We start from the raw sequence: 16,641 nt of genomic DNA, 5'->3' as shown, positions 1-16,641 counted from the left end.
TGTGCAAATTTTGAATAAAAAAATTGACAGCCCTAGTTTTTAATTTTGAAACATTATTTTAAATTTAAGATCCTTCCCTGCAATCTAGTGGATCTATCCCATAATTTAGTTTCACTGTATTTGGAATATTGGAACATTTTCTATAGAGTGTCCATCACTCTGAAGCTGACAACTGCAGTATCTGCTTTCGAATATCTGAAAGTTATATTTTCAAGTGTTCAGACTTTTCAGCTAATTCACTGTCAGTTGAAAGATGGTGTTCTTGGGAACATGTGTATTGTCTCGTCCCATGTTTCCTGTCTTCCTTTCATCCCCAGGGTTCTAGTCTTTACAGCTTGTCATTGAGCTCTTCATGTTTCTCCTCTACGCCTTCCAGATTGTCAAGTAGTAGTCTCTTGGGTACGCAAGCACCAAAAGATCATGTCGCTGATTTTTAAAACGGCTTTGAAATCAAAATAGGAGTGAAGCTCATTTCTTCCCTTTGTCCTCATAGTGTATTTCTATGTTGTCTTTCTACAGCTCCATCCAGTACCCAGCTATTATAAATGATAATCAGAAGATGATGTGACACCTCAATGTTCTCAGCTCACTGTTCTGTATGTGCAAAGTGGATCCTGTTCCAACACTGGATACAGATATAAACTGTCACCATAGCTCTTAGAAAAACGATTTGGCAAAAAGTTGTATTAAAATAGTAACATACTTTTGTTTTGATTTTAAATTTGATGCAGGAGTTTTTTCCACTTCCTCTAACATTGCGAGATAGTAGCGTTTTTCAACGCTTTTGTTAATTTCTTATAGAATAATTCATGGATCTTGATTTAAAAAAAATCAGGCATATATCCAGGACTGATATTTATAAGTATGTGCAATTTGGTGCACATACTTTGTTGGGCCTTGATGGAGGTAAACAGTCTACTGAGCGCCATTCTGTTTCCTATTGGTATATAAAATATATAGATAATACACCTGTAATATTAACATTTATTTATTGTTTTGCACTTTTCTAAGTAGAGTTTGAACATACACCACAAGACACTGACAATAACTTTCTTTATTTCCCACTAAAGTAAAATATATATTTTTTACAGTTCTTTGGTTCTTTGTCCTCAGCTGATACACCCTGCTGGTGTTGTGGCCCCCTTGTGTTGCAGCAGGATCTTCATCACCTGATATCTGTCACATCGATTATGGATCATCTATCAAACTGATCACTTGCTCTGTGTCTCCATCTTCTCCACAATTCATCTGCAGCCTTTTTTTTATGAATGCCATCGCTGCCACATTATGCACTGCAGGTTTGTGTGTGTGCGCGCGGGTGTGAGGGGTGCGCGTGCATGATGGTGATGATGCGCGTGACGCCATGAGCAGATGCGAGCAGTGGAGCAGACAGGACCGGGGCTGAGGCAGCAGCAGCAGCAGCAGCAGCATCATCTTCCTCCGCACCAGCAGCGACTCTCACCGGCTCCTCCTCCACCTCTTTCCCGGCTTCCAGATGCTCCGGCTCGGCGGCAGGATGTGCGGCTTCTCGGCGCTGCTCTCGGTGCTCCTCGCGGCGGCGGCGGCGGCGGCGTCCTCGGATCTTTTCGACAACCAGCTGGGCGACATCAGCTACTGCAAAAAGCAATGCCAGCTCACCATCAAAAACAAAAGCCCCGCTAAAGTAAGTTATTCCCGTGCGTCGCTGCAGGGAGCGCGTGGTTATCCGCCTCCGTGGAGGATAAACGCACCGCGGTGAGCGTCTAAAATCCGCTTCTTTCCTAGAGAAATGATGCGTTTATTTGTGTGCGCAATGGCAGGTACCACACGCTGGCTCCGGGCTTTTCCCCCCCTTCCGCTGCAGCCTCCGGGATGCTACAGCTCCCAGTCAGGCCGAGGGAAAATGGATGCAGCATCATTTCTTCTGCGCCTCAAAGACTCGTCCAAGAAGTGATCTGCATTCGAGCGCATAGCGAGAGGCGCGTGCATCAAACTGCGCCAGCGACATAAACCGCAATTACAAGATGTAGCAGGCCGGACGTGATGCGGGGGGGGGGGGGGGGTTATTGACAGTTTGCACCGCAGCCTCCTGCTCACACCAGGCCACACTGCACCGGGAGCAGGGCGGCAGTTCATGCATCGCTCTACGTTTCTATGTCCAATGCTTTTATTTCCAGTGGCGCATGTTTTGCTTCCTACCACCTCTTCATCCTCCTCATCCTCCATCGCTGTCTCCAGGTGCGGTTCAACACATCCCGCAGGTGCTGTTGTGCACTAACAGCTCAGGGTCATCCTACCGGAAACATGCAGATTATACAGTCACTTTCTAAGTATAAGGTGCTGCCTCATGGTTTGAGGATAAACACACATCTCTGCTGCCTGTGAGCAAACAGGGAAACGCAGTAAAGATGATGACAGACGAGGCTGTAATAAACCATTCACGGTCAGGGCTTCTCTTTGTCTCTCCTGTTCTCTGAGAGGTCACCAGGGGGCGCTGTTTCTCCACTTTGAAGTCATTGTGACAAGATAAAGCAGTAATGTGCACCCTCCCTTCTCCCTTCTCGCTCACCACCTCATTTCCCCTGTTTTATACAAGTGGCTGCTCATCACTGGGTTTCCTCAACAGTGACTGAAAGCTTCTTATCAGCTGTTGGTGACAGGCTGCAATAAAGCAGCTGCTCTGTGTCATTGAGTGACACCACAGCCCGTCTCTGTCATCCAACCCCATCAAGGTTATCTGGAGTTTATCCCAGAGTGCAGGAGACATTTCTAATTTTTGCACCCCTCTTTCTGGCTGCTACAGGACTCCATAATGAACGCCTGTTACCGTGGCTGTCGCCTCTACTCCATCTGCCAGTTCGTCAACGGCAACGCCGGCTTCAACACCAGCAGGGAGGAGTGTCAGGGAGGTGAGTCAGTCTGTCGACCCTGGGTGTCGAGCTGCTTGGATGAGGCTGGTGCTCTCAGCCGAGGCCTTGGTCTGTATAAGTGGTGTCAAAATGAATGACAGGACGGAATCCTCGTAAAATTTAAAAGGCAAGGCAGTTTTATTTATAAAACACATTTCATATACAGAGGTGGATTCAAAGTGCTGTACAGGGACATTAAACACAACCCAGAGTAAAAATAAAAAAGCAATATAAGTGATTTTAAAGAGTAAAACAAAAGAGATAAAGGAAATAAAAAGGATACATCTGTATAAAAATTTGAACATATGCTGAAAGAGAAAAATAATACAAATAAATTAGATAGAAATGGGGTAAAATAATAATGTGAAAATAGAATAAAATACAATGATGTAAGACCTAGTTTAGTTTAAGGCACTTAACACACAAAGGTTTTCAATCTAAGACCATCAGGAAGTTGGTTCCAGCGCTGTGCTGCATAATGACTGTAAAAAGTCAGTCATGAATTTTAACCTTGATCTTATGTGCAACTTGGAAACTTCTTATTCCTATTAGGGTAACTCGGATGACGTCTTATAATACTATGAAGATTGTATCTTTCTAACTAGAAATGTTTAGGCAAAAAAAAATAATCAGCTTCCAGGTTTTTAAGGCAAAAGGACATTAAAGCTACATTCCTGATGTAGGGTAAAAGGTAACATTTCCATTAGTGGTGCATGTGTTCAACATCAAAATGTTGGACACAACAGCTCTTTTGCTGTAGCCCCAGTGGATATTTTCTCAGCTCTTTGAGAATGTTCACCCTGTTTGAGCTGCCATATTGGAAATCAATGGTGTGATTTGCTGCCCAGACAGCTGCCCCCTGTTTCAATAACAGCAACGTGGAGTGAAACGTCTCCGCAGGAGCCAACTGATGCGTCTCATGTGCATCTTTATCTTTCCTCTTGGATAAACAGCTCGTACCTGCATTTCCTCTTGTCTCCTGCCCAACTGACTGTATTGCTCACTCCTCCTCTTCTCCAACTTTCCTACCATCATGCCTCGTCTTTTGCATCTCCGCAGCGTGCCAGGAGGCATACATTAAGCTCCTGGAGCAGGAGGCCTGCAGCACCGGCTGTGCCAGCCAACCCTCTGAACCTGAGATCAAGAGGAGGAAGGTGAGGAAGGCCACTCTGCAGTCAGTGACACACACACTAACTGCAGCTAAAAGATCTAAGTTGTTTGAGTGCTTATATCACTACTAAGGATACAAGTGTGCACACTATCTGAAGGTTATACACATAAAGAAAATCATTTCCCTCTTAACAGAGTGTCCTGCTCTCTCTTCTCTCTGCAGCTGAAGGCCATGACTCTCCGCCCGAAGCCCCCCTCCGTGATGGAGGCCGTGTCCAGTTGGTGCAACGAGATCGTCAGCTCTGCTCAGAGCTTCATCTCCTCCACCTGGACCTTCTATCTGCAGGCTGACGATGGCAAGGTGGTGGTTTTCCAGGTAAGTACAGACTTTGTCCTGGACTGACGGGCTTTGCATTTTGAGCTGTGACTTTTTTTTGTTTTCCAAAAAAGTATTTATCTCTCATGTGTCATGGTTAAACATTCAAAGATAAATTAAGTTATTTTCTGCAAAAGGTTTTGCTGCACTGTTGATATATTCATATTCATATAACCGGATTGGGTTTTAACCAAAAATTAGCTCCTAAATTCCTCTTTTTTTCTTTCCCTAGCAGTAGTAGCAACAGCAGGCTATATATTTAGCGGCAATGCTTCCCATGGCTGAAACATAGCAACAAAGCCAACTTGAAGATATTAAGAGAAATCAAAGTCAGTCCTCTTTCTGCATTGGTCGAATCTTAAGTTCATCCTTAACATTTTCATTGGATAAGTAGAGACACAGAATAAGTCAGATTAAATGGTATAAATATACGTACTTCTCTGCTTTCCTTGTATTGTGTTGCATTAACGAGAATAACTAGAATGGCATCAGTAGAGCAAATTGCACACTTATAGATATCAGTTCCCTAAATATGTTGTTTTTTTCATCAAAACCCCATTAATTATTCTCTGGAAAATCAGTGAAAATAAAAACAATTGATAATATTAAAAAAAAAGCTCCCTAGCTCACAATGTTAAAGAGAGTGTTAAAAATTCCTGGATCTGCACCAAAATTTGAAAGGGTTCCTGACCCATGCTGCATCCTTCCACCAAATTTCTTGGTGATCCGTCAAGTAGTTTTTTTCGAAATCTTGCTTACAAACAAACAGACAGGAGTGAAAACAACCTCCTTTGCAGATGTGAAAAACATATGGTGTGGCAAACCCACATAGAGACCTGTTTATTTAAGCTGCTGCACTGCAGAGTTTCCCTCTCATCCTATTGAACATCTGCACTGACAACACAGTCCGATCCCGCTGAGTGTATAAGTGCACAGAGACTCGATCGCTGCAACGTCCTCGTACAGTATAAATGCTCCACTGAGACATGATGGCACATAATCATAAAAAAGAATCTCTACAAAGCTTTCTCACATCATATGTTTTCAATTGGGGGTTAAAAGCAAGCTAGTGGACCTTAATAGCTTATTGGTTGAGTCGACCTTCGCTTCCTGTTAGGAGTGTAAAATATATCCTGTGCTATACGATGCCGTAGAGCCTGGTCCGCTGCCAAAACATCTCACAGTCCATTTCTGTGGCCGTATATCTGTGACGGTCGAGTGAGCAGGGGGCACGCAGCAGGGGTGAGGGAGGGAGAAGGTGGTTGGATTTAGAGCCCTGCTAAATTTCTTCTTCTTCCCAGCACTTTAATTGTTTATAAATGTCCTTTTAAATTATGTCACCGCCCTCAGCACCATGCATATTTGATAAGCAGCAGGGCAAGCTGTGTTGAACTTGCCTCAGGACAGAAACTCACTGCAAGATTTAACAGAGAGCGGACTGTGCTAAAGAATAAAGTTATTTCTGAGGGCGGCGTGACGGACTCGTGCGTGGATGCTGTCCACCTGCAGTGGAAGTGCTGTTTGGTTGTTGGTGGGTTGGCAGGATGTCTTATTAACAAAGCCAAGGAGGTTATGGTTTAATCTGCGTTAATTGGTTTGTCTGTTAAGTTATCAGAGTTGTGCCAAAACTACTGGACGGGTTATCACGAAAAACCTGGTGGAAGGATGCTGACGGGAAGAAGAATCCATTAAATTTGCAAGATAGGGCATTGATTTTTTAGAGGGTAATCCATGGATATTGATGATCAAAATCGGGCATGTTTAGAGGTGTGATTGAGTGTGGGAGTCGAAATTAAAAAACTGGATGCAGAGAATTTAAATGTGGATTCATAAGGGCCTTGGCTGGGGTATGAACTTGGAGAGTTCTTTCCTGTCAAACTTAAAAACACACTGCCAAAGTCAATGCAGTATAGCCACCTATATATTAAAGCTATAATAAGATTCTGTCTCTCTAACCACCACAGTATCCAGTCGTGTCCTCCGAATTTCAAACACTTGTCAGAAACTTGCGTCTCTTTCAGGGGTTTTCCCGTTCGGATAATGGGACTTTGATGGCATCTTTAGCTGCATAATTAGAGGGTTCAATTGAAAATGATAGTATTTTAAGCACCCTCACCCAAACAGAAGGGCTTCTGTGTAACAGAGGACTCTTATATATGCTCAAATTCACTAATACGTGTAAGAAACGTGTGCGTTATGGCCTGTGAGGTTCCACCAAAGGCAGAAGCCACAGAACATGAAAGTGCCAACGTTTCTGTCGGACCTCGGTGATGGATGTTTTGCTCTTCACGGTCGTGACGTGCCGGCTGTAGCGGCGAGCGGAAGCCAGGCTCCACGGGGCTGTGAAAAGACTATCAGGCCTGTGTTTAGTGGGCAGCTGGCAAACCGCCACCGACTTGACAGATTGTCTCTGCGAGGGTTGAAACAGCAGAAAAAGTCCAGCTTAGTTGAGGAGCAGCAGATAAACAGGCCAACGGTGCATGCAATAGGAATTATGTGGATATCCATAATAAGCTGACTGTCTATGTACATCCGTCTCTGTGGTCATGAGTGTACTTTCTATGAGCTCAAGCGGTGAGCGTAGTGTGCAGCCTCGAGTATCATCGAAACCAATCAGGAAGCTACCAGTAACCGATCAGTGGCAGTAAGTATTGTGCATCCAAGTGTCGGAATAATTGGAAAGTTCCTCACTGGCAGAATTTACCTGAACACCACCTCAACGTGGAACTAAAACTCGGAAAGGCAGCTCTAAATAGTAGCTTTTATTGTCTATTTGTAAATGTTACACTTGTGTCAAACTGCATGTCTATCCCTCACAACTGCCCAACATCAGACCTTTTAGCCAATACAGTCATTTTTATGATAAGTAATTCAGTTATTTGTATGGCTTTCACACCGATTTTATTTCTTTGGTCCTTGTTATAATGTTAAAATTGGAGCGAGGTGTCAAGATGTTGTGTGAAATCACATAAACACACCGAAATCGGACCTTCTGGAGCATGTGAATGCCCAGTGAGTGTCCCTGAATGTGGTTACACCCCGTTGAAGAAAAACAGAGCTACTGGTAAAGCACCACCCTCCACCTCTGTTATTCCCCTCTCACCGCCTGCTTGTGATTATAACAAATCATTCACTGACCAAACAGCCTCACTGCGCGACACTCAGAGGCTGTTTGGGACAAAACTGAGTCGATTAAAGATTTCCTCCTTCTTGAGTTAGCGAGCTGGCCTGCAGAACAAATTGGACTTGTTGTAAGGCTCAGTACAGAGAGAGAGAGAGAGAGAGAGAAGGCCCCACCCCATTTCATCTTGACAATTACATTAGTCATTCTCCCTGAATGCATTTCAAAAAACCCTCCTGAAAGGAACAGAGGGAACCGGTGATATAACAGTGTTTGAAGGAAGCGTGCCTTTGACTTATGATGCTAACACTGAAACAGAAGTCACTGTATGTTCCCAGCTTTGTTTACTCACCCACGCACAAGCTTCTGAAGTGACTTAAGTATGAGAGAAGACAGTTTCTGCTGAAACTAATCTGAATTGCTAGCTTGAATTTGTATTAAAGAAACAGTTAAAGTACTTTGAAGAGTTGAAAATGTAAAACAGGGATGAAGAATTTAGCTTACCATACTACACAGTGTACAGTGTAAGTAACTACATTGTATAATTGAGGCCCTACCGATACCGCCGCCTGACCAATCCCAAGTCAGTCCAGCTACCAATCTTGTTTTTAACACGTAATAACGAGGATTTTCAACCATTGACCAATTTTAAATATGTGGGAGACGACAGACATAATGACAAAAAACATTTTTTTATCTTATAATCTTCAGAACAAACACACTGGATGATTTGGCCAGAACGTAGACCACACACTTGTTGTTTGTAAGAAACGATTTCACAGTGGTGATTCCAAAGACTTGGAATCTCACAGAAACTTAGAGATTCCTCTTCAGTTTTTTTATGGTGGTTGGCAAACAACTTTTAGGTGCGTTACCGCCACCTTCTGAACTGGAGTGTGGAACACTCACTTGATTGAACATGACTGAATTTCATTTATTCTCAACTCCATTAGTTCAATTGACTCCACATTATTTCCTAAATTTAAACCCACATCATCCAAGTGAAAAAGTTATTTTCCTCCACATGTTTACATGGATTTGTTAAATCCCTTTACTCTTTTCAAAAACAGCAAAATTCCTTGTTCTAAAATCAAACCAAATACGAGAAGGACATTTCTGTCTAACTGTGTTCACCTCGCCTCTGCCTGAAACCCTCCGTCTCTTTATGGCTGTCATGTGTCTGAACTCTCAAACCCCTCTTTCATTCGCTCTCTCTCCATTCTTTCTTTCTTTTCTCTCTCTCTCTCTCTCTCTCTCTCTCTCTCTCTCTCTCTCTCTCTCTCTCTCTCTCTCTCTCTCTCTCTCTCTCTCTGTTAACAAGAGCACCTTTTGCCCTCCCTCTCATAATGCATGACAGATGCAGATCAGGCCCCACTCATTCTGATGGTTAGATCTCTGCAGTCTGCAGCCAATGAGAATTATCTGTCTCACATCTCTCCTCGCCTCTCCCCAGACTTTACACTAATAAAAAAACACATCTGGTTTCGATGCACTTTGTCAGAAAGCATTGATCGCGAGGTGTAACAAACTTGGCTCTGAAATAACCTCAACAACAAACGTTTGGAGGATTTCAAGTGTTTCAGGAAGAAAACGGTGTCACAGGCAGCGTCAAAAACATGCCTCAGTGTTCTGTTCCTCTGGAGAAGTGATTAAAATCACTGAGTAGGAAAGAGATCAATCATTTTATAGATTAAGAAATGAGAACCAATAAACTGAATTTTGCTTGTCTCACATTATAATGTATGACACAGCAAAAAGTTCATTGATCTGGTTAAATGTCCAAATCAATAAACACTGGGAGGTCGACACGACTTCCAGTGGGATATACTGTGTGTGTGTGTGTGTGTGTGTGTGTGTGTGTGTGTGTGTGTGTGTGTGTGTGTGTGTGTGTGTGTGTGTGTGTGTGTGTGTGTGTGTGTGTGTGTGTGTGTGTGTGTGTGTGTGTGTGTGTGTGTGTGTGTGTGTGTGTTGTTGCTGAGGCCAGCAATAGTATCGTTACATCCAACTACAGCTGCTGTTGTATTGGAAGGAGGGTCAGCAGTGGGGAACCAAATCCTCTTTTAATGAGTTCTCCAGGGGAACCAGGAACACTGCGCACATAATGAAACAACAGTGCAAACACTGACAGCAAGCTCTCTGTGTGTGTGTGTGTGTGTGTGTGTGTGTGTGTGTGTGTGTGTGTGTGTGTGTGTGTGTGTGTGTGTGTGTGTGTGTGTGTGTGTGTGATTGTGATTGTGTGTGTGTGTAGCAGTTGCTTTAAATCATTGTTTCAGAAGTGCTGTCCCCAACAGTTTTGTGTGGGTGAGAAACATATTGTGAGAAACACCCAGACATATTGGACACGTTTCATCATCAGGCTCCAAATTGGATGAAATCACAATTAGGTTTTGCTAGTGTTCACAATATGATCCTGGATATATATTTAAAAACAAAATGTATTTCAATATACTTATAAATCCCTATTTTCATGCCCTTCTATGAGTAAAAAACTCCCCTGTTCATAATTCTACAATTCGGCTGCCTCACCTTGATGTGTTGTGCAGCAGGCAGAGTGTTGTTTTTAGTTTTCAGACTGTTCACTGTTCATCATCAGGACAATTCAGATCCTGTCTTATAAGGCCGAGACGTTCTTGAGTAAAAATCTGATTCACTATCAGCTCAGAGGTCGTACATATTTGGCTGAATGTGATTATGATCCAAAATTAATAAACAATACAGGGTGAATACTTTACTTGGCCTTGAGTTATCTTGTTCTCCTGTTTTAGTTCAGACATTAATGTAATCAGGGGTGGAGGATTCCAGTGTGCGAAATAGGGGGGGTCAACAGTTACAACACTCTTTGTAAGTTGTGGCCTCTAGGGGCCACAATTTGATACAAAAATTATACAAAAATGATAAATCCACATTGACTGCAATGGTAGGTGATTTAATGTTTAATTTAAAAACAATCAAATGTCTACATTTTTATAATAGTAATATAGTGTGAAAGAAATAGTTTGAAATTTTTGAGAAATAAGATTTATTGCTTTGTCACTGAGAGTTGAGAAGACCCCACTCTCATATCTATGTGAAGCTATAGAGCAGCTGGTTAGCTTAGCTTAGCTTAGCATAAAACCTGAAAGCAGGGGGAAACAGCTGGCCTGGCTTTGTCTAAAGGTGATGGACGATATTAAAATCCACCTACCTCTTTATGCTAAGCTAGGCTAACAGCCTCAGGCTCTGGCTCCATTGTTAATGCACAGACAGAACGGCTTTGTTCCACTTCTAATCAACATCTCAGCGAGAAAACGAACACACACAAAATGTCAAACTCTTTTAAAGTTTAAATCTCCTGACATTTCTTGTATTTGACTCATCTCCTGTTGCTGCTTCTCGCTTTTCTTTTTTCTTTCACTTCTCGGCTACAACTATTTTTAGTCGCAGCTCCTCTGACTCCTTCCTGTCAGTTCTGCTGGTGAATCACGGTGGTGAATTTGCTGCCATGACGGCTGAGTGTGTTTTCCTCCTCAGAGCCAGCCGGAGATGGAGTACTCTCTGCCCGAGCTGCAGGCTCCTCGATCCAACGTGGCGGACAAACCCTGGCCTCAGGTCCACTCTCACACCCAGAGACCTCATGGTGAGAACATAACAGTTATTAGAGTTTATATAGGAGCTTGTGTAAGTCGCTTCAACTGAAATCTCTGTTTGTCAACGTGTGGTGTTGCAGGCGTGAGGGGACACGGAGAGAAGGGAACATCCAAAGCAGGAGGTAAAGGGAAGCACCCTGTGCAGCACACAGACGACCCCACAGCTGAGCACGACTTCCTCGGCTGCATGTCAAGGTGAGCTGCAGCTGGAGGTTACCCTGCTTTTGTTTTTTGTTGTTGCTGCTCTACAATAGTTAGAATGCAAAATACTGATCTGCTGCTACGTTTCAAACCATCGGGCCCCTCAGGAAGTCTGGGACGGGTCTGCTTTCTGTTGACAGAGTCAAAACTAAACATGGAGATGGAGCATTGACTTTATGTGCTCCACATACTGTATCTGGAGCAAACACCCAGAAAACTGCAGATCTGCTGACACTCAGTTCTGTTCAGTTTTTTACACTGCATTATAACTCTTACCATTGTGTTTCTTTGACTTGTTGTACAATTTAACTTTCTTTATAGAGAATGAAAGATAAATGACAGAACTAGTGTTTTCCACATAAAGTTCCTTTAAGGCTGTTCAGTATGAAAATGGTCTTTTTGAGACTTCATACATCTCATGTGTGACTGATAAATGCAAAATTAGACCTGATATTCACGAAGGAACTCTGTGGTATTTGTGTGTATAAAAGCTGATTAACTGGACTGTAGAAAAAATGAAGCTTGTACTTGATGCAGTGATGATTCTCTGTCCCTCCTCCCCTCCTTCTTCTCCTTCCCTAACCTTTTCCCCCTCCTGTATCCCACACCTCGGTTCTCCAGACGTTCGGGTCTTCCTCGGTGGATTTTAGCGGCCTGTCTCTTCCTGTCCATCATGGTCATGTTATGGCTCAGCTGTGCCAGCCTCGTCACCGCACCAGAGCAGCACATCAAGACGCAGGTACACACACACACACACAGATAAGCACACATGCACACAAGCCAGAAGCAGAGACTTAATGAGCTCAATGTTTGAAATGCAAATTTCTTCGGATCAGGTATAAACATGCTGTGAACCGTGAATTACTGTTACTGTTTAAGTCTGTGTCTGTGTGCTCTCATGCTTTGGGATATTTTCATGTCTTATTTTAGCCGAGGTGTCTGATTCTCACCGGCATCTCTCATTCATGTGTTATGTCATTTCACCTCAGTTGATTAAATCCTTTTACAGTCAGTCAAAGGTGTTTTTCTTCTGCAGTCTCTAATTCGACTGATGTGCATTGTCAAACCATAGTTATGCAGCCTGCATTTACCCAGTGTAAATGTTGTTCTATAGGCTGCAGCTTAAAAAAACTTGCACGTCTGGGAGCTCTGCTGCACATCACTGTAGTCGGTTACTGTCTTTTTGCAGTATTCTAGACCTTTTCGTAGTTTATGCAGCACAAACGAGCAGCAGCAGCAGTTCACAAGGATCCATGACAAATCACTGAACCCCCTCCGTGATGCCTGCTCCCATCAGTCCTTTGTAATCTCTTCAAAGACACTGGGTTATCAGAGCATCTTCATAAAATCACTCCAAGGATTGTCACTTTATGAAACCATGTAAAGGCTTAAAGCTGACTCTGTAATTCTTTCACGCAGCTAAATCTCAGTGAGCTCATAAGTCGAGACATGGTGCGGTAAGGCACTGCAGGATTCCTCACTGTCCTCACACGTTCTGTCTTTTCGTGTCCCTCCAGCTGAGCATCAACGGAGATAAAGAGTTTCTGGACAATGCCCACAAAGTCAACCCGTACCACCTGACTCCCGTGATCGCTGTCACCGTGAAACAGTTGGATGACAGCCAGGAGGCGGGGCCGCTGCCGGTGAAAGTTGATCTCGACAAAACATGTGTTTAGAAAGGAGCAATGGGAGAGCTCTCTCCACCCCCCCAGGGTAACCATGTCTAAAAGTCTGTGGCCCATCAGCAGAATTTTTAAAAACATATTTTTAACAGCATGGCACCCTACCTACTGTCTTTTGAATTTATCTTACTGAAACATCTAGCTTGTGTTGATCAGACGGTTTTCACTTAGCTACGCCTGTCATTTCATTTCCTTGTACAGTAAAAATATGTCCATCCTCAAATGATCCTGCCTGCTTATTGCTTATTGATAAGACAATGCTCTTGTCTCGCTGGAGACGAGTAGAGAGGACAGATTACAGCTGAGAGCTTCATCTCTAATTTTTCATGTCTGGTGTGAACGAGAGAAGACAAACACAAAGATTAATTTTAGATTCAATTTTCCTCATTCTCACAGGGAGTTTATGTGAATTAATGGATTACGGAGAGCAAAGAAAATTAGTAGGAAGTGAGAGGAAAGGGGGATAAATTACAGGTGAGCACTCCGGGATGCTGCAGATACTGTAGCTCACAGTTGAGCTACAGTACTTTATCATCATTGTGAGATATTTAATAACGTTGTCTTTAAAAAATGTTTTTTTTTATCATGTTTTTGCTCGTTACACAACGGAAAACAGTTCTGTGGTGAGCAACACATTCTCAAAGTTCAGAGAAAGACAGACGCACTTGCTGAATAAACTAAAACCACAACTTTTATCACCTTATTCATCTTTGTGTGTGTGTGTGTGTGTGTGTGTGTGTGTGTGTGTGTGTGTGTGTGTGTGTGCATCTGCAAACAGCTCACATTCATTTATAAGTAACAATTTCAGAACTGCAGCTGGATCTGGATTCAAACTGAGACGAGACGAGACAAAAACGACACCTTTTTATTTATTTTGTCTTCTCTATTTATTCAGAGTCATCGACATGAGTTACTTGTTAAATAGTGTTACTGAAGTGCCATGTACAGTTAATTCATCACGACATGTAACTGCTCTGTATGTAAAATATACTGTAACACAGAGTGGAAAGAGACACGTAGAGAAGGGAGATTGCACCTATTGCTGTATTATTATTATTATTAATATGATTATCATGTTAATGCTCTTATATCACTTAGAGTTCTTAGCTGTTATATGCTCTGTGCCATGTGCTTTCTAATAGCTGACTATTTTGTATGTCCTAGGAGCACATACTGAAGGATAGCCTCTGTGACAACGTGTAATGCAAAGCTTTTAAGATAGACCTTTGTTATTGAGCAGAGTTGCACAGTCTTAGAGACGAGTTTATGTTTTCCTCTCAGTGCTTTCTGTGTCCTGTAACGCTCTTTTATTCCAGGCTGTGTAGACAATAAACCGTGCATGCAAGTGACGCTTCGATAGTTTATATAGTTAACCCGCCCGCCATGCCAGCATGGTACAACTTCTACTATAGACGTGTGATTTTCTTTATTTGTGTCATGTCATATTTACCGTAACCATTGAATAGACTGTGTAATGATGAATGATTATATGCTCACAAATTTACAGGAAGGACTCTCAAATCAAAAAGCCATTCAATCAATATCTGCTGATTCAAACTGAAGGTATATAGAATATATGACTTTCAAATTGTATTGTTTCCTTTTTACTGGTCTGTTCATTTTCAATGAAATGATACTGAGGACATAATGAATAAAGTGTTTTCATTGTAAATAAATTAGAGACTCAAGGGTTTTCTCACTCAAGAATACATACAACAAAGGACTTATAAGGAATCTTTTTTGTTTCCTCCAAGAATAAAAATGACGTAGAAGAATAACGAACTCCACATTAACAGCAGACTGAAGCCTTCATTAACTTGCTACATAGCCAAAAGTATGTGGACACCCAATGGAAGTATATAAACACCTGAACTCTTCATTCATCTTGCAAAACCTTTTTATGGACTTTGTTTTATGCACAGAGACGTTTCCTTTTTGATGACAATAGAATGTAGACATCCACATACTTTTGTAAAAAACACTTATCTCCAAAAAGCACTGGTGGCAGCACTTGTAATAAAAATGTTATTTAGATCTCACCAAGGAATTTCTTTCTCTGCCAAAATGACCTCCCTCTTGTGTAATAACTGTTCAGTGCACTAGGTGGCAGCAGAGTTTTGGTTATAATGTATTATGTGATGTAGTAGTAGTAGTAGTACCTGCAAAGTGTTAAACACAACAGCTGCTGAGTCTTGAGTTCACCTGAGTGACTTTACAATGTTTATAGTATTCATGCATCAGAGAAGATCAGAGATTTGATGTAATTTGATTCCCCTAATGTGACTGAGATAAAGTGTTCTTTACCAAAGTCAAAGAACAGAAGGACAGTCATGTGGAGAAAGCTGTTTACTGCAGCTGGACCATCACAGACTTCCTGCGGAAAGTCAAGAATAAAGAATGGGTGGCATTTACAGCACAAATTAATCACAAAGTTTATTTCTAAAGAGATGAAAAGCGACCAAACAAAACAAACATGACAGATGAGAGCTGTAACATCAAGTGAAGGCAAATGTTCTTGGGAGAATAAATGAAGCATTTCCCTGTTCTCGCCTACAGGAGATACTAACATTTAATGAAGGTCTAACACTGAGTTTTCACCAGTGTCTGCTTCCTAACTGGCCTTACTTACATTTACCATGGCAATCATAAAGTGATATTTGAAGTTAAATGTTACTTGATGTGCTTGTGTCATTTGTTCCTGTCTCCACTTTATTAATTAGTTAATATAATTAAGTTCCAAACACTATATATACAAAAATACCGGAGCAAACCTTTGACACACACCCCCCTTCAGTAAAACAGATTGATAAATCGTGTTTATCAAGTGTTCTCTCTTTGAGTGTGTGCGAGCATGAAAAAATTTAAAATTGACACATTTTAGATTAGCAAAAACCAAGATGTATTTGCTAGTGTTGCAAGAGACTTTTTACATTCATAACAATGATCATATATATATGGATACATCTATGAGTAAACACTGGTAAATGATCATTATTTGCAGCTGCTTCTATGGCTGAAAGGTCCAGGGAGTTCAGAGGCTGAGGTTTCCAATCTCTAAATTTACAAATCAATCCAATAACATGTTATATGATAGATTACAAATTATTCTTTCTGAGCTTGTAGATAAAAAGAGGTTTTTAAGAAAAGAAAAGAAAAAGAGACATGGATGGAAATTTGCTTTGGCTTCTCTGTCAATACATCAAAAACAGACTGGATGTCACCAATTCATAATCAAACAGCACCAAACAAAGGCAGCACAAAGGAGCCTCCAGTGTATGTGTCCAATTAGCATAACATGCCGGTTGGCTGTGGGAACGACAGACAGAAGGAAATATCAAAACATGCCTCCCTTCTCATCAGCGGTGACACGTAATCAAAGGGAAGAAGCAACAAGAGGACTTACGTTACATTACCCTCTGATGATTTGGCAGGAAATAAAATAAGCTGCAAGTGCAGCGTGGAAGAGGGCGGCGCTGCCAGTCACCATCCACACAGGTCTGTTAAGGCAGCAGTGATACGCTCCATTAACACTGCAGCATCTCTTGACAGGGGATGGAAGATAATAAGTATTACACACAACAAATCTGCAGACTGTTCATTTTGTTTTCTTGTACCGGGGTCAATTTGTCACGCTGCT

General features: G+C 42.0%; 1 protein-coding gene across 1 annotated transcript; it reads left to right on the top strand.

Annotated features, from left to right (window-relative positions):
• The first annotated feature begins 1,321 nt into the window (after nt 1-1,321).
• tmem59l (transmembrane protein 59-like) lies at nt 1,322-14,688 on the top strand. Its single transcript, XM_034582356.1, has 8 exons — nt 1,322-1,663; nt 2,783-2,888; nt 3,948-4,042; nt 4,222-4,374; nt 11,006-11,111; nt 11,202-11,316; nt 11,944-12,061; nt 12,840-14,688. The coding sequence occupies exons 1-8, from the start codon at nt 1,496-1,498 to the stop codon at nt 12,996-12,998; spliced, it is 1,020 nt and encodes a 339-aa protein (XP_034438247.1). The 5' UTR covers nt 1,322-1,495; the 3' UTR covers nt 12,999-14,688.
• The last annotated feature ends 1,953 nt before the right edge of the window (nt 14,689-16,641 follow it).

This window comes from Hippoglossus hippoglossus, chromosome 4, assembly GCF_009819705.1.
Source record: "Hippoglossus hippoglossus isolate fHipHip1 chromosome 4, fHipHip1.pri, whole genome shotgun sequence".
NCBI classification, from domain to species: domain Eukaryota; kingdom Metazoa; phylum Chordata; class Actinopteri; order Pleuronectiformes; family Pleuronectidae; genus Hippoglossus; species Hippoglossus hippoglossus.
This window is presented reverse-complemented; position numbering and strand designations above follow the sequence as displayed.

What these genes read in the sequence shown, in the direction of transcription:
- tmem59l (XM_034582356.1), top strand. Translation starts at nt 1,496, where the DNA reads ATGCTCCGGCTCGGCGGCAGGATGTGCGGCTTCTCGGCGCTGCTCTCG. An exon ending in CTGAGATCAAGAGGAGGAAG is followed by an intron (nt 4,043 to 4,221) that starts GTGAGGAAGGCC and finishes TTCTCTCTGCAG; the next exon opens with CTGAAGGCCATGACTCTCCG. An exon ending in TTCCTCGGCTGCATGTCAAG is followed by an intron (nt 11,317 to 11,943) that starts GTGAGCTGCAGC and finishes TCGGTTCTCCAG; the next exon opens with ACGTTCGGGTCTTCCTCGGT.